The following is a 26,932-nucleotide window of genomic DNA, read 5'->3' on the forward strand; positions in this document are numbered from 1 at the left end:
ACTAAGCCCAGGCAGAGGTTTGTGGCACCTTCAGATACTCCAGACCACTCATATGTTATTTGGTTGATATCTTAACAAGAGCTCTGTGCATGTGTGTTAAGATTTGCTTTTATATTAGAGATGTTTCCTTTATCATCATGATTTTTAGTGACAGTCTCATTGGCTAGGGCTTTTTCTTAAGTCATTCGCAATAGTAAATTTGGTTAAGACAAGAAGCATCAGGGATTCCTGGGTGGCTCAGTGGTTGAGCATCTGCCTTTGGTTCAGGTTGTGATCCCTGGGTCCTGGGATGGAGTGTCGTATCAGGCTCCCTGCAGGGAGCCTGCTTCTCTCTCTGCCTATGTTTCTGCCTCTCTCTGTGTCTCTCATGAATAAATAAATAAAATTTTAAAAAAGACAAGAAGTATCATTGTAGAGCTTTATGGCAAACTATACATGAGAAAAGTCCACAGCAGTTCACACAAAAAGGACCTCCAAATTGAGGCGGGCTGACACAGCATACACACTAGTGCTGTCACTACATTTTTTATTAAAGGTTTTATTTATTTATTCAGGAGACACACACACACACACAGAGTCAGGGACACAGGCAGAGAGAGAAGTAGGCTCCATGCAGGGAGCCCAATGTGGGACTCAATCCCGGGACTCCAGGATGATGCCCTGGGTGGAAGGTAAGCCCTCAACCACTGAGCCATCCAGGCGCCTGCCCCTGTCACTATGGTTTTGATGCTATTTGTAGTTTTTAATTTTTGCACATTGTCTCACATCCTAAACACTAGTAAGAAACAAACCTGCAATAACACAATGCATGCAATGCCTTATTTTAGATTGAAATGCAGCAGGGGTGGTGAAATTCCTGATTTTTTTGAGTTTCACAGATAGTCAGGATCATGTCATTGATTCATTTACGGCTAGTTGTTTGTTTGCTTCAAGAAAGAATACAAATGTACTGGCAGAGGAATCCCAGGAATCTGATTTTATGACATAGAATTCATCAAAATATTCAAAAGGAGACAGTTAAGTGGAAAATTCCTTCTGTTCAAGATTAAAGACCAAATTCTGTTGTTACTAGTCATCTCTGGGAGTAAATTACACAGCCATCAGTTTTACAGCTTTCTTTATAATAGGAGTAATAGGTGTAATAAAAAGAAAACAGACTCTGAGTCAGAAAACCTGAGTTCTAGTTCAGGTTCCTCTAATACCAACTACCTACCTACCCTTGGGCAAGTCATTTAACCCCATCCTTATGGTCAGAAATCACAGACTTATAGCTATTCTGTTATTCTAACAGTAAACAGCAGGAGGTGAGGAAGAGTCCAAAAGAGAGCATTTCATTGAAACAAAACTATTCTAGATTAACACCTGTGTATATCACTGCAACACACAGCTACAGGACACCAAAGAGGCAGAAGGGATTCAAATCAAGGGTGGGGGCATTAAAACACCTTGCATTAAACAACACTGCCTACACTTAGGACAGTAATTATCTAATTCATAATAAGTAGCTTGACTTCTGCAAAAGCGAGAAAACAGGAATGAGCGCAATTGAAAGGCATCGATTGAGCAACATGATCCCAGGAAAAGGGATAGGGCCACAGGGCACATTCTGATCTGAATATTTCCAGTTCTCCACCTTCAGGGGATGTGGTAGGATTGTACTTTCTGGCCTTCAACTGATCTCTGATCAAAGCTGACCAATGATAAATGAAAAAAGTGACATGCATCAGCGGCAGAAATAAGATTTAATCGGTGGTGCATGATGAGACCCTCAGAGCTCTCTTTCCCTCTGCCACAGCAATCAGCAGTGTTACAGATGGTGGCTGCTCCATCTGGGTCTGAGGTTGAGGGCTACATAATATCCCCTATGTGACCCATCATGGACACGCAGTGTAAACAAAAAAATAATCCTTTGTTATTTTAAGCCACTGTGATGTTGGGAGTCGTTTGCTATAGCAACATAACCCATCCTATCCTGACTGAAGGGATGGCAGTTATGAGGTCAAACACTCTACCCAACAGAGGGGAAAAATAGCTTCACGGCTTTTTGCTTGGCAGATGAACCTCAGTTAAGGGCCTTGGTGCTTCTGAGAGACTTGCATCCTGAAATATTGGAAGGTTCTATTATGGATCTAAACAGAAGTATGTCACTGTTACTGGCAGCTAATAGTACGTGAAAAATAAAGAGGACAACTCAGGACAGGGCAGGTTCAAGGGACTGGTAACTTGATATAAATCCTTCCTCTCATTCTGTTCCAAGTAAATAGTTACTAAAAATCATACGGCTCTTCAATGGCCTGTTCAGAATAGCAGGCTCTAGGCCAGTTTGAAGCCAGCAGGTGTCCTCCATAATAGAGTTGGCACCTTCACTAGTCCATCTATTTAGTAGCAGAGTAGGCAAAAAGCTGAATGAACAAGGAAGGAAAAACTACCTTTTCACCATTTGAGGCCTTCAAAGGTGACCAGGCTGAGAGGAATATTACAAACTTTGGGGGATGAAATTAAAAGTGTGTCCCTATATTAATGTAAGGCTAACTCATCTCCATATAAATTATTTTATCCTTGAGTGAAAATATCAGTGAGGGGGACAAAACATGAGAGACACCTAACTCTGGGAAATGAACAAGGGGTAGTGGTAGGGGAGGTGGGCGGGGGGTTGGGGTGACTGGGTGATGGGCACTGATGGGGGCACTTGGCAGGATGAGCACTGGGTGTTATGCTATATGTTAGCAAATTGAATTCCAATAAAAATAATAATAAAAAATCTAAAAAAGGATAAAAAATAAATTATTTTCTCCTGAAGATTCTAAGGATCACTGATCCTACCCTACCCAGAACTATTAATAATAGGTATAGGGCTACGAGGAGGCTAGCAAATAGCACTGCAGAAACTGGGGGTAATTAGAAGCTGTCTTCTTGGCATGACCTCTGTCCATTAGCAACATTTTATTTTATTTTATTTTAAAGATTTTATTTATTTATGATAGTCACAGAGGGAGAAGCAGGCTCCATGCAGGGAGCCCGACGTGGGATTCGATCCCAGGTCTCCAAGATCGCACCCTGGGCCAAAGGCAGGTGCCAAACCGCTGTGCCACCCAGGGATCCCATTAGCAACATTTTAAATGGGGGACTGAGATGATGAGCTGCACCACAGCACTATGAGAATGAACTTCCAGTAATAGCTACAATCCACTGAAGCCCATACAACCAGGTGCTTTATGACCATTATAGCAAATCCTCACAACCATATGAGGTAGGCATGATATTTTTCAAAAGAGGAGACAGAAGAATGTTAAGAAAGTGCAGGAGGGCAGCCCTGGTTGCGCAGTGGTTTAGCGCCGCCTGCAGCCCGGGGTGTGATCCTGGAGACCTGGGATCTAGTCCCACGTTGGGCTCCCTGCATGGAGCCTGCTTCTCCCTCTGCCTGTGTCTCTGCCTCTCTCTCTGTGTCTCTATGAATGGATAAATAAAATCTTAAAAAAAAACTTAAAAAAAAGAGAAAGTGCAGAAGGAGAGAGTCTAGAAGGACAAATGGGTCAAGAGTTAAGAGGCTACTGGTAGTTACATAGAGGACTCAAGAGTAGCAGTTCAATTTTGGTGATTAAGAAGTGACTTTAAATAAATTCATTTCAGTGAGTTGGTTGGGAAGAAAGCCACAATACAGAGAGTGAAATAATAAATGAGTGGTGGAAAAGGATGTGCACTAACTGTAAACTATTTTTTCATGAAATTTGGTACTTTGCACACACTTTACCTATATCCATGTAAATCTCATCAAAGCTATGGATCTTTCCACCAGAAAATTTTACATACAGTTTTAGGGCACTCATACATCCGCCTGAAACCCACATAGAAACTCCAGGTTAGGAATGAATGATATATATTAAAATTTAAGATGGTGGAGGTGAACCTATGGGAGTGATTCACAGGTGGTTTCAACTGCATTGGTAATATTATTTCTTTTTTCTTTTAAGATTTTATTTTTAAGTAATCTCCACACCCAACGTGGGTCCTGAACTCACAACTCCAAGATCAAGTGTTGCATGCTCCATCAACTGAGCCAACCAGGTGCCCCAGTAATATATTATTTCTTATGCTTGGAGATGCTCACTTAATTTATTATGTTATGTCCATTACATTATTTTTAAAAAAAATTTCATGTATTTACTTGAGAGGGAAAGCATGAACAGGGAGGCAGCAGAAGGAGAGGGAGAAGCAGACTCCCTGCTGAGCAGGGACACCCCCCCCCCACCCCAGATGGGGCTCGATTCCAGAACCCTGAGATTATGACCTGAACCTAAAGCAGACGCTTAACCAACAGAGCCAGCCAGTTGCCCTGTCCATTACATTATTATGCATGTTCATTTTATCATTTTATGTAATATTTTACATAAAACATTTTGTCTTGTTATTCACTTTTTATTTTTTAAAAGATTTTATTTATTTATTCATGAGAGACACACAGAGAGAGGCAGAGACATAGGCAGAGGGAGAATCAGGCTTCTCTGTGGGGAGCCTAATGTGGGACTTTATCCCAGGTCTCTGGCATCACAACCTGAGCCAAAGGCAGACACACAACCACTGAGCCACCCAGGTGCCTCATTTTTTTAAATGGAAAAAATGATTATATAGAAGAATATCTTTGTAGGAAATGTACACTGAAGTATTAGGGAGTGATGTGGCATTGCATTGGCAAATTACTTTCAAAATGTTAAAAAAAATTTTTTTCTTGCACCATACTTGAAACTTTTCTGTAATACTGAGATTGTTTCAAAATTAAAAAAAAACAGTAAATGATGCTTAACCCTAAAAAGAAAAACAAAAAAACTTTCAAATAAAGACATATTCTCACAGGTATACAGGAGGGCATAACCAAACTTACAGAGAAATATCCACATAAAAATGCATGGAGTGATCCTTCAAAACAGAGAAAGGAACTGTTTTCAGTTTGGCTCTACAGAATAATGCTTTATGTCAAAACTTTCTTTCCCCACTGACTTAAACTCTGACTTGGAGAGTATAAATGGAGTCAGTGGTCAAAGAAGCAGCAATCTCTCTCAGCCTCAAGCTTCTCTCATGGCTTCAAGACTGGAGAGCTCAAGCTGAAGGCTTCCAAACAGATGCTGGGCATCAAACCAGAAAAAGCTATGGATTTTTTCCAACTTGACCACTGTGCCTTCAATTCTGGTAGTCCAGTAGGGAGAAATTGGGGGGGGGGAAGGAGGAGAAGCAGAGTTTTTTAATTGAGTAGGCATCTAGGTAATGTTTCAACTTTTTAAGCACAGGAAGGTTAAAAGTGGTGATTTAGGAGCACAGTATAGAGAGGAAGAAAACTAAAGACAAAAAAACAAACCAAAACAAAACAAAAAACAAAACTCAACCACCATTTAGAGCTAGTATTTGTCTTTATAATAAACAATGTAAATAAAGAAGATTCTTATTATGTATGTTTATGTTTGATGTATAGGACATAGGGGATTATATGTACAGGCAAATTGTCTGACATAAGAAGAACGAGCAAAAGATCCACTGATTATAGCATTCAGAACAGTACTTTGTAGCCAGGTAGCTCTTCTCACTGTCCCCCACTTAAACATATTCATTCTTGCTAGGGCCACAGTGTATGATTGCTCATAGGGTCCACTGCAAAAGGAAGCTTGATTGAGGGCACAAGTGGGAATTGGAATCTAGACTGCTCACCACTCAGCAAGCAGTGAGACATGGCAGGGAGCTGTGACTGCTTAACAAAAGGGCCTTTTCCTAATTGCCTGAAAGATGCTGCACCCTGTTACCGCCTCTGTCTTCTTGCTCATGCTCTGATCAGCTTGTCTACCTGATGATTCAACAAGGCTACCTTTTTAAATCAAAGATGAATCATTTTTTCCGACAAACATATTTATAAAGACTTAGAGAAGAAAATTTGCAATCAGGGATGTCCTGGAACATGGAGAACAAACAGTATCCACCCTTAACACTCATTTTCTGGTAGTCCCTTAAGGCCTGGCACAAATCCTACTTCTGTGAAGCCTTCCCCAACTACAACCTGTATGGACCTCTTTCATCTTTCACCTCATTCTGTCCTATGAACTTTAATGCCCAATTATTATGTAATTTGGTGTTTTTAAATCATGAAGGTGAGGCGCCTGGGTGGCTCAGCTGGCTAAGCGTCTGCCTTCGGCTTGGGTCATGATCTTGGGGTCCTGGGATGGAGCTACTACATTGGGCTTCCTGCTTGGTGGGGAGTCGAATTCTCCCTCTCCCTTTGTCTGCTGCTCCCTCTGCTTGAGTTCTCTCTCTGTCAAATAAATTAATAAAATCTTCTTAAAAATAAAAAATAATAAAATCGTGGGGGGTGTTTTAATAGTTCTGCAACATTTGATTTTAATTTCATTTGAAAAATATATTTTAAACTATTTAAAAACTATAATAAAACAAAGCATGCAGCATTCAAATGGGTTGCATAGCAAACATTAACTCATCGGAAATCACCACTGATTGTGTTAATGCATGTTGCCAAGTTAACAATGTGTACTTATACGCATGTGTGAGAGAGAAAAAAAGAGAAAGCAGTGTCTGTTGACGAGGAAACACAGATTTTCTTGCTACATCTGTTTAACTGGGGTGTATCCTGACAGCAGACTAAGCGTTAAACAAAAAATTCCTCACCCTACAATGTCCACTATTTATTTTTTTTATTTTATTTTTTTTTTTAATTTTTATTTATTTATGATAGTCACACACAGAGAGAGAGAGGCAGAGACACAGGCAGAGGGAGAAGCAGGCTCCATTCACTGGGAGCCCGACGTGGGATTCGATCCCGGGTCGCCAGGATCGCGCCCTGGGCCAAAGGCAGGCGCCAAACCGCTGCGCCACCCAGGGATCCCTCCACTATTTATTTGGGTGCATCAGTATGTTCTCCATACTATATAACCAAAAAAAAAAAAACAAAACAAAACAGTAACTGGAGACTAAGACTACTAATAGCTCTTAATTTCAGATTTTTATGTTTTTCTCTCAGTTTCTTCCTTTTTTAAAAAAATTTTATTTATTTATGATAGTCACAGAGAGAGAGAGAGAGAGAGAGAGAGGCAGAGACATAGGCAGAGGGAGAAGCAGGCTCCATGCACTGGGAGCCCGATGTGGGATTCGATCCCAGGTCTCCAGGATCGCGCCCTGGGCCAAAGGCAGGCGCCAAACCGCTGCGCCACCCAGGGATCCCTCAGTTTCTTCCTTTTTACTGACTTTACAAATAAATAAACATTTAAAAAATAAAAACCAACCTTTGACTTACTGGAAAAACAGCTATTTTGGTTGGGATTTTATATTGGGAGTCAAATGAATTTTTGTTTGGGGAGAAAAGGGTCAACTGCTGTAAATCTTGAAAAATGCTCTAGTAATTATTTTTGTTCATCATTATCAACATCAACATGAACATTATTATATCTGAGCATGCTCTGGATATCTACTTGCATGCTAGATGCTGGTACGTATTTATGCAACTTAATCTTTTCTCCAAGGCAGGGTCACATAAATCTTATAAGTCTAAAGTTAATTCTCATCTTTAAGGGATCTGCTACATTCACAAACAGAATTTAGAGATTCTAGGCATTTTAGATTTTTCTCTGCTAACCCTCTTCTCTCTGGGTCAGGAAAAGTAGTCACTCAAGGCTTTAGAGAGCAAGAGAAATACTACTTAACTTTCATTCCCTCCTCAACAGAAAATCTGTCTCCCAAAGGACCATTTCAGCCTCTTGGCCAGCAGTCCCAGACATTTCTGGGAAAGCCTGATCTCATAGAGCTTTATGGCCAGGGAAATTTCCATTGATGAGCACCAACTCCCCCTCGGTACGAGTGAATCAGGTTGAAAGATACTGGCCTACTGTTGCTAGACAAAGGGGAACTGGGACTTCAAGGATGCCTAGGTAGCTCCCTTCAGACATAATCTCCAGTTGAGACCCTGTTCTCCACAGAGGGTCACAAAGGTAGGGCAGCAGAGGTAGAGGTAGCTTTAAGGAAAATGGCACAAGTGTAACAATTCTAACTCTTCTCCCCTAGGAAGCTTGAAAAACAAACTCAACAAATAATTAAGCAATGTGCTCTCAGATGTCCCCCAAATGGGCTCACCACTCATTTTTCGTACACAGGCAGTCACAGTGAGTGATTAGAGAAGAATAACAATAGTAATAATTTTACAGCTAATAATATATTTAGTGATTTGTCCTAAGGCCATAGTTGGTGTTGTAGTCTACATTTGAACCTAGAAACATTTGGCTCCAGGTTTGGAGGTTTAAAAAAATTTTTTTAAAGACTTTATTTATTTATTCATAAGAGACAAACAGAGAGAGGCAGAGAGACATAGGCAGAGGGAAAAGCAGGCTCCCCATAGGGAGCCTGATGTGGGACTCAATCCCTGGACCCCAGGATCATGCCCTGAGCCAAAGGCAGACACTCAACCGCTGAGCCACACAGGTGTCCCTTTTAAAAAATTTTTTTAACTGCACTATAATCCATAAAGGAAAAAAATCAGGAAATAGACCTCCAGACGTAAACATGGAATTCAAAAAGAGCTTGAGAAAAGACACATACCTTGTGGCCTTCCTAAATTTTATGAACCTGGAATGAGCAGATGTGTGCCACAGAAGTGAGCCCTCCATGCATAAAAAGTTTGCCAGTGCTGGATACCGAGTAGGTGGCAGCAATAACTATAATGCCTATCATCCCCCACTTAGAGAAATATACCTTACCATAGGCATTAGGTAAATGCTCTGGAGAGTCAGGGAGTAAATCAGAGTACAGGGTAAGTCTAGCTCTTTCCTGTTCCTATTTCCTATTCCTATTCCTCTAGTGTCATCTGACACCATGCTCTGCCAGCCTCCCTCTACTTCCCCTTCCCCATATTCCACCCACACTGGTTTAGTACATGCCATGGTTCTTCAAACAACAGGGATGACCACAGTGTTTGGCACCTAGTAGGCACTAAAGATTTTTCTGAAGGAAGGAGTAAAGGAAAAACAGAGGGAGAGACAGAAGAATAGAAAGGAGACAATTCAGAAAAATATTCCCTAAAGTGGGCCTTAAGGAAATAATAATATGTCCATCTGCAAAGACAGGAGGAAAACAAGATGAGAAAATAAGGGTGTTTCAAACAGAAGGAATAGCAGGAAGAGTGACTATGCATGGCATGTTGAGCCAACACCAAAAGCATAACTGTAATCTAAACATCAGTACGAGAACAGTAACAGCAGATGGAGTGGGATGGGTGAGCAGGGCCAGATGATGATGGGTACAGGGAGCTTTCACAAACGGTGTAGTGGCACTATCATATTTGTGTTTTAGAATAGGTCCCTTGCTGCACAAAGGATGGCTATCAGGAACGAAAGATAAGAGGCAGTGGAAGACTGAAACAAGAAGAACAATCAGGTCTGTTGTAGGAGTCCAGATAAGTGATGATAAAATGCCTGAATTTGAGAGACAGCACACTATAGTGGGTTTTAACCCCAATTCTGCCATTGACTGGATTTGTGATCTTGAATAAATCAGTTTTGCCTCTCTAGGCTGAGAATATTTGCCCTATATATTTCGCAGGGTCGCTTTGAGCAGCTAATAATATAATTGAGAAAATACTCTGGAAACTTAAAGCGCTAGAAATCATATGTCATTACTAAAGAGGTGGAAGAGAGAAAAAGAGATGAAGAGGACAACTGAGAAACAGCGATCTTCCCAGACGTACATTCTATGGATGAGAGAGTCTTCTTTGACATCTCCCTTTTTCTCATTTTGTCATATATCAGTTGACAAAATTGGGGATTTTTAAAAATTTTCCCTCAGCAATAAAAGAAATAAAGAATACCTGTAGGGGTGACAGAGTAGGAATTTCACACCTACGTTGTGAATGGTAATCTTGCATATGCTATTTCTTCTAATTGCACAATACTCTCTAGAGGAAGGTATTATTATCCTATTTTTACTGATGAGAAAACAGTCTCCAAAAGGTAAAATGAACCCTAAAAACTACAGAACACTTCTGAAAGAAATTGAGGAAGACACAAAGAAATGGAAAAATATTCCATGCTCATGGATTGGAAGAATTAATATTGTGAAAATGTCAATGTTACCCAGGGCAATTTACACATTTAATACAATCTCTATCCATATACCATGGACTTTCTTCAGAGAGGTGGAACAAATCATCTTAAGATTTGTGTGAAATTGGAAAAGACCCTGAATAGCCAGGGGAATATTGAGAAAGAAAACCAGAGCTGGGGGCATCACAATGCCAGATTTCAGGTTGTACTACAAAGCTGTGGTCATCAAGACAGTGTGGTACTGGCACAAAAACAGACACATAGATCAATGGAACACAAGAGAGAATTCAGAAGTGGAACCTCAACTTTATGGTCAACTAGTATTTGACAAAGGAGGAGAGACTATCCACTGGAAAAAGGACAGCCTCTTCAATAAATGGTGCTGGGAAAATTGGACAACCACATGCAGAAGAATGAAACTAGACCATTCTCTTACACCATACACAGAGATAAACTCAAAATGGATGAAAGATCTAAATGTGAGACAAGATTCCATCAAAATCCTAGAGGAGAACACAGGCAACACCCTTTTTGAACTCAGCCACAGTAACTTCTTGCATGATACATCCATGAAGGCAAGGGAAACAAAAGCAAAAATGAACTATTGGGACTTCATCAAGATAAGAAGCTTTTGCACAGCAAAAGATACCTTCAACAAAACTCAAAGACAACCTACAGAATGGGAGAAGATATTTGCAAATGACATATCAGATAAAGAGCTAGTATCCAAGATCTATAAAGAACTTCTTAAACTCAACACCCAAGAAACAAACAATCCAATCATGAAATGGGCAAAAGACATGAACAGAAATCTCACAGAGGAAGACATAGACATGGCCAATAAGCACATGGGAAAATGCTCTGCATCACTTGCCATCAGGGAAATACAAATCAAAAGCACAATGAGATACCACCTCACACCAGTGAGAATGGTGAAAATTAACAAGGCAGGAAACAACAAATGTTGGAGAGGATGTGGAGAAAGGGGAACCCTCTTGCACTGTTGGTGGGAATGTGAACTGGTGCAGCCACTCTGGAAGATTGTGTGGAAGTTCCTCAAAGAGTTAAAAATAGAACTGCCCTACAACCCAGCAATTGCACTGCTGGGACTTTACCCCAAAGATACAGATGCAGTGAAACGCCAGAACACCTGCACCTCAATGTTTATAGCAGCAATGTCCACAATAGCCAAACTGGAAGGAGCCTCGGTGTCCATCAAAAGATGAATGGATAAAGAAGATGTGGTCTTGTACACAATGGAATATTACTCAGCCATTAGAAACGACAAATGCCCACCATCTGCTTCAACGTGGATGGAACTGGAGGGTATTATGCTGAGTGAAATAAGTCAATTGGAGAAGGACAAACATTATATGGTCTCATTCATTTGGGGAATATAAAACTTAGTGAAAGGGAATAAAGGAGAGAAAATGAGTGAAAATATCAGTGAGCGTGACAAAATATGAGAGACCCCTAACTCTGGGAAATGAACAAGGGGTAGTGGAAAGGGAGGTGGTTGGGGTGTTGGGGTGACTGGGTGATGGGCACTGAGGGGGGTACTTGGCAGAATGAGCACTGGGTGATATGCTATATGTTGGGAAATTGAACTCCAATAAAAAAATTAAAAATAAAAGGTAAAATGAGTTGCCTTAAGTCACACAGCTAGGAAGTGTCAGAGAGCAGAGGCAGCATTCAAGCAAAAGTCTGATTCTGGAGTCCATTCTCTCAAACATTATACCATGGAAGAAGTTTGTTATTTTGCCATCAAAGCAGTTGTTATTAGAATTGATATTAGTAATTGTTAAGATATACAAGAAAAAGGCATTTGTTGCAGGCCACTAGGAATAAATCTGCTTATTTGTTTGGAAGTCGTCTGTTGATCACCTACTATGTGCATGGCCATATCCTGGACATTGTATGTACAAGGCTGAAGAGGGCAACACAGACATATAAGCACAAAATGTTCATGACTACATAGACATTGCAGGTGCTACCAAAGAGGCCCAAAGAAACTTGGAATCACAGGTTAAGGAAGAATGAATTCTTTCTGAGGAGGTCTGGGATGGTTTCCTGAAGAAATAACATTTTATCTGGGTATTAAAGATTGAGTAGGAATTCACTAGGTAGAGGAGTGTAAATACTGGAGATAGACATTCCAGATAAGGAGGACACATAAGCAAATGCAAAGAGATAAGAAAGAATATAAGGTAGTTTGGAAATGGAGAGATGTCCAATCTGAATGAAGTGTACTGTACACTATGAGCTTGAGAAGGAAGGTTGACAGGAAAAAACACATGGACATGAGGCTGGAAAGGTAGTTGGGGCAAGATAATTAAGGCCCTTAAACGTGCCAAGCTAAGGAGTATGTACTTTCATACTGGAAGAAACAAGAAACCAACAAAGGTTTGAAATCAGGAGATAATATAATTGGATTTACTGCTAGTAAAATAACTCTGGTGGCAGAGTAGAGATTAGAATGGAGTCAGGAGGTAGACAAACTAGTTAAGAGGCTATTGATATATGATTATGAGGTTTGGAACCAATCTAGATTCCACAGATTTTTGGTAAAACTAATGGAGCTTGGTGAGAAGGATGGAAATAGTGAGAATTAGTGGCTGATTTTATAGTTTCTTGCTTGAAACTTGGTAGATGGTGATATTTAACAAAGATTAAAAAATGAGAGCAGGAAGTTGGAGTGTCATGGAAAGGATTAGAAATCAGTTTCATTTTTAGACACATTGTATTTGGGGCAATACAAAATAATAATAGCTGGCATTGATTGAGTGCTCCAGGTATTGTTTTATATATATTTTTAAATAAATTAACTTAAGAGAGAGAGAAAGACCTATAGAGTGAGCGAGTGCTAGGGGAGGGGCAGAGGGAGAGAGAGAGAGAGAATCCTAAGTAGGCTCCATCAGCAGCACAGTGCCAGACGTGGGGCTCCATCGCATTACCCTGAGATCATGACCCAAGGCAAAATCAAGAGTCCATGCTTAAACCAGCAGAGCCACCCAGGCACCCGCAGGCATTGTTTTAAATGCTTTGTATGTATCATTGTATGTATCAACTACTTGAGATCCCCGCTGACTAGGTAATTGGAAATATAGGTTTGGAATTCAAAAGACATGTCTGGGCTAGAAATATAAATTGTACTCTACATCAATGTATAGGAGTTATAGTTAAAAACTGTTGAGGCAAGAAGAAGGCAAAGTATAAAATGCTGAGAAATAAAGCACCATTTTAGGACCAGGGAGTAATGAAGTTTATAAGCTCCATGACATCAAAGATCATACTTGCCTTGTTCACCACTGTGTCAACAGAGTCTGGCATACTATTTAGAATACAGTGTTTGCTCAATAAATAAATATTGGATGAATAAAATAAAAATTTCAGAGAAGTATTAGGAGCAACAATGAGACACAATGTCTTGAAAGTCAAAGAAGGAAAGGTAGTTTCAGAATGATTGGAAAATGCAAAACATTGCAGTAGAGAGATCAGAATTGTGGCTACCAGAGGTGGAGGATGGAAGGAGGGAGAATCGGAGGAAGGTGTTTCAAAGGCACAAAATTTCACTTATAAGGTGAATCGGTACTACGGATGTAATGTACAACATGATGACTCCAGCTAACACTGCTGAATAGTGTTAATAGAATAAATCCTAAGAGTTATCATCAGGAGAAATTTTTCTTTTTCACCTTTTTAATTTTTTTTCAATTGTATCTATATGAGAAGATGCTAAATGTATTGTGGTAATCATTTTGCAACATATATAAATCAAGCCATCATGCTGTATGTCTTAAAGTTATACAATGATATAGGTCAGTTATTTCTCAATAAAATGGGGGATAACCCCAATAAGTAAGTCAGATAAAATGAAAGGAATCCATTCTGCTTGGTAGTTAGGAAGCCATTAGTAACTTGAAGGAGGGCAATTTTGGAGAGTAGTCTCAGTCTAGACTGTAATAGGCTTTACCCCTAAGGGTAAATGGTTGTTGAAGAAAAGTAGACAATGAGCAGGAATTTGATGGTAATTGGATGGAGGCGGTTAGAGTTATGGAGAAAAAAGCTATGGTTTTTTATTATTACTTGTTTTTATAATGGAGGAGACTTTACTATTGTTTGTAGAGCAGAAAAGAAGTCAAGGAGAGGGATCAATTAAAGATGGATGGTAAGAGAGTGGATAATTGCTCTTAGCTAATTTTCCCATCACTATTTTCCTTTGAGCACGCTTTTCCTTTCATGTACATTTAATTAGATTTTATTTTATTTATTTATTTTTTAAAGATTTTATTTATTTATTCACGTGAGGCAGAGAGAGAGAGAGAGTCAGAGACACAGGCAGAGCAAGAAGCAGGCTCCATGCAGGGAGCCCAACGTGGGGCTCAATCCCGGATCCCCAGGATCACACCCTGGGCTGAAGGCGGTGCTAAAGGGCTGAGCCACCTGGGCTGCCCTTAATTAGATCTTAAAACAAGTTAGAGCCCTATGATCTACCTCACTGGGACACTTAGCTTAAAAGGACTGGATAGTTTAATACAGTATGGCCCTTTCCTAATACATTCTTTCTACATACGCATGTCCTGTCATCTATAGAGGATAGGACAAGTCTGTACTCCAAGCATGGTGGGTGAAATTATGGAAATATCTCCATAATCGAGGCAAGTGAAAACCAACACGTATTGATAACTGGTGTCAATCTATTTGCTTCATTCTTTTAAAAATTTTTATTCAATTTATTTAAACTAAAAAAAAAAAACAGTTCACCCATTCCTCCCACCCCCTACTCCATGCCTCTTGCAATCACTGATCTGATCTCTGTATCTATGAGCTTGGTTTTTCTTTTTTTAGGTTCCACATATAATAAGATAGATCATATTATATCTGTCTCTCTCTGTCTGACTTATTTCATTTAACATAATGTCCTTGAGTTCCATCCATGTTGTTGCAAATGGCAAAATTTCATTCTTTTTGGCTGAATGATATTCCATTGTAGATATATATACACACTACAAATTCTTTATCCACTCAGAATCAATGGATAATTAAGTAGTTTGCACATCTTGGCCATGGTAAATAATGCTGCAGTGACTATGAGGGTATATATGTTTTTTCAAATTTGTGTTTTCATTTCCTTCAGGTAAATACCCAGAAGTAGAATTCCTGGATCACATGGTGGTTCTATTTTTAATTTTTTGAGGAACTTCCATACTGTTTTCCATAGTAGTCACACCAATTTACATTCTTACTAATGTTGCACATGGATTTTCTTTTTTCCACACCTTTGTCAGCACTTGTTATCTCTTGTCTTTTTGATACTAGCTATTCTAACAGGTGTGCAGTGATATTTCTTTGTGGTTTGAATTTGCATTTCTCTGATGTTTAATGATACTGGGCACCTTTGTATGTACTTGTTGGCCATCTGTCTTGTCTTCTTTTGAAAAATGTCTATTTGGATCCTCTGTCCAGTTTTTAAATAGGATTGCTTGTTTTTTTGTTTTTTTGTTTTTTTTTTGCTATTGAGTTGTATGAGTTCTTTGTATTTTTTTGGATATTAGTATGTATGTATGACTTGAAATTATTTTCTCCCATTCAGTAAGGTACATCTTCATTTCATTGACGGTTTCTTTTGTTGTGCAGAAGCTTTTTTTGTTTGATGTAGTCCCACTTGTTTATTTTTAATGTCAGATTCAAACAATCATCTCTAAGAGTTATGCCAAGGAACTTACTGCCTGTGTTTTCTTCTAGGAGTTTAATGGTTTCAAATCTTATATTTAAGTGTTTAATTCATTTTGAACTAATCTTTGTGAATGCTCTAAGATATTGATCTAGTTCCATTCTTTTGCATGTGGCTGTCCAATTTTTCTAATACCATTTATTGAAGAGACTGTCCTTTCCCCATTGTATATTCTTGCCTCCTCTGTCAGAGATTAATTGGCCATATATGTGTGAGTTTATTTCTGGGCTCTCCATTGATCTATGTGTTTTTATGACAATATCATACTGTTTTAATTACTAGAGTTCTATAATATAATTTGAAATCAGGGCATGTGATGCCTTCAGCTTTGGTCTTCTTTCTTGAGATTGCTTTGACTATTTGAGGTCATTTGTGGTTCTATACACATTTTTTAAAAATTTTTATTTATTTATGATAGTCACAGAGAGAGAGAGAGAGAGAGAGAGAGAGAGAGAGAGAGAGAGGCAGAGACACAGGCAGAGGGAGAAGCAGGCTCCATGCACCGGGAGCCAGACGTGGGATTCGATCCCGGGTCTCCAGGATCGCGCCCTGGGCCAAAGGCAGGCGCTAAACCGCAGCGCCACCCAGGGATCCCTCTATACAAATTTTAGAATTGTTTGTACTATTTCTGTGAAAAATACCACTGAATATTGATAGAGATTGCATGGAATCTGCATATTGTTTGGATAGTATGGAAATTCTAACAATAATAATTATTTTCAATCCATGAGCACTGAATATGTTTCCATTTATTTGTGTCTTATTTAATTTCTTTAATGTCTTGTTTTCTTTTTTTTTAAGATTTTATTTGTTTATTCATGAGAGACACAGAGAGGCAGAGAGGCAGAGACACAGGCAGAGGGAGAAGCAGGCTCCATGCAGGGAGCCCGATGTGGGACCCCATTCCAGGACTCCAGTATCACACCCTGGGCGTGAAGGCAGGCACTAAACCCCTGAGTCACCCAGGGATCCCTAATGTCTTGTTTTCAATGGACAGGTCTTTCACCTTGGTTAAACTTACTTCATGGTATTTGACTCTGTTTGATGTATTTGTAAATGGGATTGTTTTCTTAATTTCTCTTTCTGATAGTTCTTTAATAGTGTAAAGGAATGCAACATACTTTTGTGTATTAATTTTGTATCCTGCAACTTTACTGAATTCATTAGTTCTAACAGTTTTTTGATTGAGTCTTTAGGGTCTACATATATCATCATGTCATCTACAAATAGTGACAGTTTTACTTCTTCCTCTCCATTTTGGATGCCTTTATTTCTTTTTTTGCCTAATTACTCTGGCAAGGACTTACAAGATGATGTTGAATTGTTTCATTCTTATATTAATGAAGTCATTAGGGAAATAGCATACTTAGCTCCTGTGATCTGGCTTGATTATAAGATTATAGTACCTAAGGGAATATTTGCTGGAGACTCCATAATGTACCTAAAATCTAACAGACTATTGGTATTCATAGTCAATACAAATGCCCTCATCCCTGAACAAGCCTTAGAAAGTGACAACTTGTTTATTCTAAAATCTAACACTGGGCAGCCCTGGTGGTGCAGTGGTTTAGCGCCGCCTGCAGCCCAGGGCATGATCCTGGAGACCCTGGATCGAGTCACATGTCAGGCTCTCTTCATGGAGCCTGCTTCTCCCTCTGCCTGTGTCTCGGCCTCTCTCTCTCTGCATCTCTATGAATAAATAAATAAAATCTTTAAAAAAATAAAAATAAAAAATAAAATAATATCCAACACTATAACTAGGGTTTTTTTTAATGTCACAGATTACTTTGGCAGTCTAGTGAAGCCTATGGACTCCTTTTCAGAATAATATTTTTTAATGTATCCAATAGAATACATAGGATTACAGTGGAAATGAATTATATTGAAATATAATCATCAAAACATATAATAAAACAAATTTGTGATATGGAATTATATATCTCCTTCTTTAGTAGCATATTAAATAATATCTACTTCCCCTCCTCTCCTGTTTCAAAATATGTTTGTATTTGACCTGTCAATAATGTAGCTACATTATCATCTAAGTGTTATCCACTTATGTAGTCATTTGAAGATTCATTTGATGATGTACTCATACATATGGATCAGTATTCTTAGTCATCCCAAGATAATATAGTCTGTATACACACACACATATGTTATATATTGTGATTATTCATAGCTAACTGATATAGGACATTTGCTAGCATGCAAAGCAGAAGACTACTTTAAAATTTCATATTAAGAAAATGAAAAGACCAGGCATCAGCTACAGCTTGGGAGAAAATATTTGCAAATTGTAATGTATGGCAAAGGACTTGTATACAGTATGTACAAAGAACTCTTACAAAAAAAAAAAGAACTCTTACAACTCAATAAGGAGACAAGCCAATCTTAAAATGGGCAAAAGATTTAAATAAACATAAATATAAATTTTTCATATGACCTAGCAATTCCATTTGTATATATCTCCTCAAGAAAAATAAATTGTATGTCCACACAAAGATCTGCATGTTAATGTTCAAAATAGCATTATTCATAATAGCCAAAAAGTGGAAAGAACCCAATGTCCATTAACTGGTAAATGTACAAAAAATGGGGTATATACATAATGGAATACCTATATTAAAAGCCAATACCAATAGAGTAAAATACTGATGCATGCTACAACATGAATGAACTTCAAAAACATTATACTAAGTAAAAGATGCCAAACACAAAAGATCACATATTATATAATCTATTTATATGTAATGCCCAGAAAAGACAAATCTATAGAGGTATAAAAGTAGATTTATGTTTGTTTGGGGTTAGGGGTGGGAATGAGGATTAACTGTGACTGGATATGAAGGATCTTACTGGGGTGATGAAAATGTTCTAAAGCTGGATATGGTGACAGTTGCACAACTTGGTAAATTTATTAAAAATCATAGACTTGTATACATAAAATGAGTGAATTTATGGTATTTAAATTGTATCTCAATAAGTTGTTTTTCAAAAAAAAGAAAGAATTATTAGAGACACAGCCCTAAACAAGGCAAATACTCCTCTTGATCCTTAGAGTAGGAAGAAACTTTTTCCATCTCTGATAAACTCGAGCACTCTATTCATACTTCAATGGCTGTAATTAGGACTGAATATCACAGTGGAAAGGACCAACTTGGGCAAATTACAACTTTAAGGAAAGAAGTTTGTATTTCAATCAGACTTTGATATGAATACGGCTAAGGCATTTTATGTATGCTCTTTACAGAACGGGATAACCAGACATATATTTTCTCCCTTTTGCCTCTTCTCCACCCAAATAACTCTTGCTAGGCTTTGGCTTTAATGATGCTTGGTTGTATTAGAAGTTTCATGAAAGTAGATTAGGGGCAAAGTGGGAAGAAAAAATAAGGACCCTGACTACTTTGGTCACATATTTTAACTGCTAGACATGTTGGCCCATGGTGATATACAAATCTTTCTAGTTTTTACATTAACACAATGCAGACACATACAGATAGTAATTTATCATTAGGTATCTTATCTTTTAAGGAACATAATGACCATCATTGTCTGAGAAAGTAACATCCTAGAGAGTTAGAGACTATGTTTGAATAAATCTTTGTGTGCTGTGTCTCAGGCACTTAATAACCAAAAACGATTATGGATATTCTGAAATCCTAGGCTCTATCTCATTCAGATAAATTGTGCAAGTAGTTTACCTCAAAGAAGATCATCACTCTTTTAAAAGAAATTTAATGGAAACTCATTCTTTAATCCCAGATTTTGACATTTAGCTTCCCATCCCCTTGAATAACACTGCTTTATAAACTCTGACAAAGAACAATCAAAAGCACCTAAAAGACCCCATCTCAAATGCTCACCAATATTCTATTATTGGCATCCAAACTCTCACAGCAAACAAATTTTCTTTTTTTTAAGATTTTATTTATTTATTCATGGAAGACACAGAGACACAGGCAGAGGGAGAAGCAGGCTCCCTGCAGGGAGCCCGATGTGGGACTGGATCCGGGTCTCCAGGATCACGACCTGGGCTGAAGGTGGCGCTAAACTGCTGAGCCACCCGGGCTGCCCGCAAACAAACTTTCTTATAGAGAAGCACAACCTAGCTCCGTGTAAATCTATTTGTAAGTTATTTTTCATTAATATTAGTTAAACAAGGTACAGAGAATTAAAAGAACTAAAACCATTTGAAAGGTGAAAAAACATTACAAACCAGAGGATAAACTGGAACTGAGAGGAGATGAGAACCATCTAATATATATGAGAATCCACTACAAAGAGTAAATGGGAACAAAAAAACTTCCCTTCAAAAAAGTCACCTTTTGGGGATCCCTGGGTGGCTCAGTGGTTTAGCGCCTGCCTTTGACCCAGGGCGTGATCCTGGAGTCCCGGGATCGAGTCCCACATCGGGCTCCTTGCATGGAGCCTGCTTCTCCCTCTGCCTGTGTCTCTGTCTCTCTCTCTCTCTGTGTCTCTCATGAATAAATAAATAAAATCTTTAAAAAAAAAAAAAAAAAAAAAGTCACCTTTTGGGGCAGCCCAGGTGGCTCAGCGGTTTAGCCCCGCCTTTCAGCCCAGGGCCTGATCCTGGAGGCCCAGGATGGAGTCCCATGTTGGGCTCCCTGCATGGAAACTGCTTCTCCCTCTGCCTGTGTCTCTGCCTCTCTCTCTCTCTCTCTCTCTGTCTTTCATGGATAAATAAAAATAAAATTCTTAAAAGAAAGTCACCTTTTGAGATCTTATCCTGCGGTACTCCTCTTTTTCTTTGCCATTTTCCCCAAAATGAAAAAAAAAAAAAAAAGCTTTACACTGCCAAATATTCAGAAGTAACAGTGAATGAAGCAGCTCTGGATGTAAATAAGGTAAAAAATATTGTCAGTGTAGTTCAAGGTTTATTTTAGTCTTACCAGGGTCACTCACACTGACATAGCAGGTGAAATCGTAAAACAATGAGACAGAATCTGAAATCCACAGACCAAAGCAGTGCTTGATTTTGGAGACACACTTCAATACTTCTAAGAATTAAAGCACAATCCTCCAGTGACTTTTAAGGATATCAACTGATAAGATGCAGTGTTTGGGAAGTCTCTAGCCATCTAGAATGATTTGTTAATGCTTTTCCCCAAAAGTACACTGAATACAATCATCTAGAGTCTGAAAATAGTCTTTGCTGGAAGGTATGCTGCCCAAGCATAACATTTTTACAAGTGGCAAGATTCCCAGACAAATTGTTAACTAATCAAAACCTGGCATTTCCAATAAATGCAGTATTAAGCCTCCAGGTAACACATAACTAAACTCGTGTACTGGGGGAATCAGAGAAGTACACAGAACCCTAGATCAATAATCCTGTTGACAAAGTCTAGAATTTACTTACATAAGAGCTGATGTCCTGAGTTGGGGGGCTGGTAGAGGGTGTCACAATATGTTAAAAGTCAAGTATTCCGGCATCATTTTCTTTTCACAAGATAAATCATTTCACTTCATTCTGACATGTTCTTAAAGATATCTGCCAGGACAAAGTAATCCGCCCCCCTCCCCCAATAAACATATTAGCTGATTTTATTGGGTTGAATTAAGTATGGCTCTATAAATAGTATTTAAAATATTTAAGTATTTGAAATACAGCCAATCATTATAAATTGTCAAACCCACAAGGTAAATATTTGGAATATATATTAATCTGTCATCTATAGGGAGCGTGACCCTGGCTATTATCAGTTTATTAAATACAGCAGTGAAATAGGACTCAATAGTCAAACAACTTCATGTATGAATTCAGCGGTTAACTTTATTTCTGCCAGCATAAGTAGCTAGTGAGACTGGAAAACTGCACTATCTCTGATTATTCGGGTCACCCCACCTTTGGTAAAGTATCCTCGTAATTGCACTGGAGATGTCTTTACTCTCTGGGGTCCATTAACTTTTCTTGACCAAATGTCTACAGAAATTCCTTTGCCTGCAGTCCCTAGCTGATTTGATGGATGATGTCTAAGCAGCCTATGAAACGTTAACTTTCAAATATTTTTTTTCTATTCTAAACATTACCTTTTAACTTTCTTTTTTTTAATTTTTATTTATGTATGATAGTCACAGAGAGAGAGAGAGAGAGAGAGAGAGAGAGAGGCAAAGACACAGGCAGAGGGAGAAGCAGGCTCCATGCGCGGGGAGCCCGACGTGGGATTCGATCCCGGGTCTCCAGGATCGCGCCCTGGGCCAAAGGCAGGCGCCAAACCGCTGCGCCACCCAGGGATCCCTACCTTTTAACTTTCTGATGACGCAGAAAACCCGTGAGAGGTAACAGCAGATAGAAATTGAACATCATCATGTGGTATTATTCTGTTCAGGTAGTTAGAGTCTAGATGTTGTCATCTGGTACTATCAAAGGACTCCCAAGCAAATACTTAAGTTTAACTTCCATATCTTTCCTGGCACTTTCAAGTCCCACTCCTTGTGCTCTCCTCCCACTCTCAAACTTGTGTGCCAATTCATGTTCATGTAGACCAGGCAAACTCACATTTCTTCTGCCTTGGAGATAGATGCTGAGAAAGGCATCATATGTCAGTTATCTTAAGTCATCTGGGAAGAGGCTCAAATATGTGTGCCTGCCTCTTGTGTCTTCTACTTTTATTTTCCCCACGCATTAGGAAGTTTTGTGGCAGAAGATGCCTGAGTCACCAAGGCATAAGCGTGACACTGTGCTATCCCTCTCTAAGAACCCCATTAACTCCCACTATAAAGGAGAGTGATGGGAGCTCTGTTTCACAGTGCAACCTTCGGCAACCCCCTAACACAAACACAGGAGCTGGAATGAAGAGGGGGTTCAAAGGAGGAGGGGGGAGAGGGATCGGAAAAGAGACTCACGGCTCCTGCCAGTTCCTCAGTCAGGCACAACGTAACCAGGAGCAGCCACAACCTGAAACAGGAGGAAGGGTGAGTAACATGGACTCTCTAGGTTCCGGGGTCCTCCTATGTCCATAGTCCCCGACCCCTTTTTGCTGCCTGCCCCGCCCCCACTTTCTCTGCAAAGACATAAGTACAAGTATAGTCCCGGTAGGCAAAGTAGCTCAAAGTAGGAAAGAGGGAGGGGAACTCAGCGCAGCAACAGCTCACCCAGGGTGCATGCTTGCGGCTCCTCCGGAGCTGGGTCCCGAGAGACAGCTAAGCGACTTCACAGCCCAGGCTCATCAGGGCTCCGCTGATGCTTGGCGGTTGCTTCCTTATTCAGGAGGACGGGCCAGGGGGACGAAGTGGCTCATTTTGGAAGAAACTAACTCAGCTTCTAGATAGAAGTGCCCAAAGGAAAACAGCGGTGCCCGCTACAACTTGCCGCACTCAAAAGATAGTTCCCTACACCAGGAGAGGAAGGAATGGAGGGGAAAGGGGCGGGGCTGTCTGCCGTCAATCATCCCCCCTACCTTGGGCTGCCAGGCGTCTTTCTCACTTTCAGGCACCTCTGCACTTAACGTTCCCACGCATCTCCATAGCTTCAAGCGCAGGCCCATAGAGACCTATACACTAAGTTCTAAGCAACTATGCAGCTTCCATGAACCACTGTTAACTATTACACATAAATAGATTTAGGGCATAGGACTCCTGCCAATGGGCCCCAAAGTGCCCATGCACGCTAGCCCAAATGCATACAACACTTATTCCAATTGATTGTATGTATATTCAGCTCTTGGGGGTGCTGCTGGTGGTGGTAGCTTCTGGAGTTTTAAATCTACCCAAAATTGATTAGAATCTATGGATAAGTAGGCCCCCATGAATAGGTCCAAAGCCTTGAAAGCCTCTCAAGCGGCAGATTCGAGTCTGAAATAAGAGAAATGTTGTGAAGAAATATTGAGCAAATTCCTGGCAGACCCTCCAAGGAGTCCACACAAAGTATTTTCTGGCCTGTTAGTACTTTAACAGATCTTTGAATCCGGATTACCAAAGTAATGCTCAAGTCTACTTTATTTCGGAAACATCAATTCAACTGCTCTTAACTCTCTATATATGTTTCCAATTCGGTGTGTGTGTCAGTTTTAAAGAAAACTGCGCGAAAGTTATTTAAATCCTTCTGAAACGCAACTGCAAAGAGAGTCAGTATCTTTTACATTAGTTCAATATAAAAAGTAAAAATTATAGCATTTAGCAATGTAGTTAAATAAAAAGATGTGACTGTATTACAATAACATGCAACCACATAATAATTGCAGTATCTACTGAATGTTTCTCGATTTTAGACGTTTATAACACGCATCAAGTTTTCATATACACACAATTAGGTTCATTTTCTTAATTCTTCGGTTGCAAGAATACATTTGATTACATAAATATATTTCTACAGTTCTAACATATTCACACATTCTACCGTATGTAGAAACTGTCCTGCGACCAGGTGGGTGGAAAGCACACCAGCAGCCCAGGAAGTGGCGACCAAAATTTGTTTCTAACCATTAACAATAAAAACTCTCAGTTCTTCTAAGACCCATCCGCTAAAAAAATAGTCCCAGCTCAGGTCTATTTGTAATTGGCTTTGGTGCTCTCACCAATGAGAGTGGGACTGGGCAGGGAAGAGTATGCCAACGGAAGGTGAAAGTGAACGAATAGAAAAGCTTCCCGATTGGAGTCAGAGTGCTCAGCCAACTGATCTGGAAGTTTCCCTCCCCCAAATAACTGAGCGTCACTCCCTCGCAGGTTGCTGGTGCAGTCTGAAGCGGTGGCGGAGTGATCCTCAAAAGTGCTGGTGGGGAGGGGGCGGTGCGGGAGGAGAGAGGGCGGAGAGTTGAGCTGTGCGACTTGGAGTGAGGAAAAAGTTTCCACGTTCAGACAGAAGGGAAAAGTGTTCCCGAGAGACTGGCTTTGGGGAGGGGAGGAGGGAGGGAAGGAGAGCGTCTCCTTTTTTATTCCCCACCCCCTCCACTCTTAAAAAGCTTTCTCCTCACCTAAGCCGACGGGCACAATTGGGACACCCTCGCTGCTCCTCTCTGCCTCTAGCTCTCTCCCCACGAACTCAAGATTATGTCAGTTGGTCAGAGCTAGCCAGAGATCTCGTGCGGGTGCTGAAGGAGCTGCGGGAGCCGGAGAAGAATGAAACTGCGTGGAGTCAGCCTGGCTGCCGGCTGGTTCTTACTGGCCCTGAGTCTTTGGGGGCAGCCCGCAGAGGCTGCGGTAAGTCCTTCCTTCTTCCCACCTCCCTCCCGCTCCTCCCCGCCCCCCACCAGTCACCTCACTCTCAGGGCAGAAATTACTTCTTAAAATTTTTTTTAGATTTAAATTTAATTTTTTTTTTTTTTTTTTTTTTTGTCCCTTTACCTTCCTCTCTCCTCGGCCTTGGCTAGAGAATTCCAATCTGCCCTCACTTGCTTAGGAAGAAACATTATTTACAACTCTGGTAACTCAAGCCTTCTCCAGCCCAAGGGAGAGGTGTACGTTTAAAAATAGGGCTGCTTGCTTTCCAGCAACTTCCTGCTCTGGGGGCCAGAGCAGAGCCTGGGTGGGGGTCCGCACGCTGGTAAATCGCTAGGCTCCGGAGGGTGGCTGAAACTTTTCCTTCCCAGCCTCCGCCCTCGTATGGTTTCCCTTGCCTGCCGGCTAACCTTTACACTAGCTGTACCCAACCCACGCACTCTTTAAAGCTGGCCTGTAGTTTACTATTTTGTCTTTTTCGAAATCCAGCTTACATCAAAGTGGGGCGCGCCCGTGAAGTGCTTCCCTTTTGCCCCTTCATCAAGCCACAGGAGCCCACCTCTTGACACTAAAACCTGTGTAGACACTGTGTCCCCCTTTTGACATCCTTAATGGCAAATGATCAGGTAACAACAAAGAAGCAGGTAAAGACTGATGGCCTCAGGTTCAGGTTTTCTGCAGCTTTCCTTCTTTATTTCTTCCTTTGAAATTTCTGGGTGTTTGTTGTTTACTTTTTTTTTTTTTTTTAAGAAACTTGTTAAGGCACCTAAACAAATTGAGAATATGCCCATTACCTATTGAAAAGAAAAGAATTCTCTGTTTTGAAAGGAGATTGAGTGTACTGATTTAAAGGACAGTGGAAGGAGGATGCACCTGTGACATGACAGAGCAAAAAGTTCCACTCAGTTTTAGGAATGTACAGTAAAACGCCAAAGGATCTCTGGGTAGTCCCACTCACTATCTTTCTGGGAATGAGGCAGATGTAAAGGAAAATGGCCTTGTTAAAATATTCTCCAGCCTGAAGCCCATCATCCTTCATTTCACTTAACCTCCAAAGAGTGAAGTTTGGGACAAACGATTAAAAAGTTATATTTGAGTGATCATAATGGTTGATTTTAAAAACATTTTAATGTGGGGATCCCTGGGTGGCTCAGCAGTTTGGCACCTGCCTTAGGCCCAGGGCATGATCCTGGAATCCTGGGGTCGAGTCCCACATCGGGCTCCCTGCATGGAGCCTGCTTCTCCCTCTGCCTGTGTTTCTGTCTCTGTCTCTGTGTGTGTGTGTCTCTCATGAATAAATAAATAAAATCTTTAAAAAAAACATTTTAATGTGAGATCATGGCTTAGGCCTTCTGTGGTTGAGTGACTTACCAATTTTTTATACATGCAGCTGCTATGTTATGGATTATCTGGGTTCACTTTTAATTTAGCTGTTGGGTTTCTCTATACACTCAGCATACCTCAGATTACATTGTCCTTTTATCCTCTAGAAAATGTGTACTCAAGGCATGAAAACCAACTTTCATATTACTCTAAGCACAACATAATTATAATAGCAAATCTGCTGGAAAACCATGAATTTCAACTACACTTGTAATTTTTCCTCTGAAAAATTAGAGATAACTTAGAATCGCTTTTTTTATAATTGTTTTTTTTTGATGCAGAGCATCTTAATAGGGTTTTGCTACTCAATAGTGCTTATAGAATCCCCTCCCTGTCCCCTATAAAACTACAATTGTGTTGTTGAAAATACTTTTAAAAACATCTTTTTGGTGCTTACTGCTTATATTTGGCACAGGGCCAAAGGTTTTGTGGATGTTTGATTAAATATTTCTGATTTTTTTCCTCTGATGTTGCTATTAGTAAATGTGTACCCGATACCAGTCATACAGGTATGTATAACAATACCATACATCCACTTGTATTAGATCAA

General features: G+C 39.9%; 2 protein-coding genes across 5 annotated transcripts in view; one reads left to right on the forward strand and one right to left on the reverse strand.

The window, feature by feature from the left end:
* Positions 1-23,528, reverse strand: part of COL4A6 (collagen type IV alpha 6 chain) — a 287,447-nt gene extending 263,919 nt beyond the window's left edge. For 2 of the 4 annotated variants that reach the window (XM_038588047.1, XM_038588048.1), the window contains exons 1-2: positions 22,939-23,528; positions 22,690-22,741 (exon numbers count right to left, since the gene is read on the reverse strand). In XM_038588047.1, the coding sequence (XP_038443975.1) occupies positions 22,690-22,741; positions 22,939-22,949 (63 nt within the window). In that variant the 5' untranslated portion in view covers positions 22,950-23,528. The remainder of the gene's footprint in view (positions 1-22,689; positions 22,742-22,938) is intronic. The other 2 variants (XM_038588049.1, XM_038588046.1) reach the window with 1 other exon arrangement.
* A 1,200-nt stretch (positions 23,529-24,728) lies between these two features.
* COL4A5 (collagen type IV alpha 5 chain) overlaps positions 24,729-26,932 on the forward strand; it is a 263,146-nt gene continuing 260,942 nt past the window's right edge. The window contains 1 exon segment of the mRNA NM_001002979.1: positions 24,729-24,981. Coding sequence (NP_001002979.1) covers positions 24,901-24,981 — 81 coding nt within the window. The 5' untranslated portion in view covers positions 24,729-24,900.

This window comes from Canis lupus, chromosome X (genome assembly GCF_011100685.1).
Source record: "Canis lupus familiaris isolate Mischka breed German Shepherd chromosome X, alternate assembly UU_Cfam_GSD_1.0, whole genome shotgun sequence".
Lineage (NCBI taxonomy): Eukaryota > Metazoa > Chordata > Mammalia > Carnivora > Canidae > Canis > Canis lupus.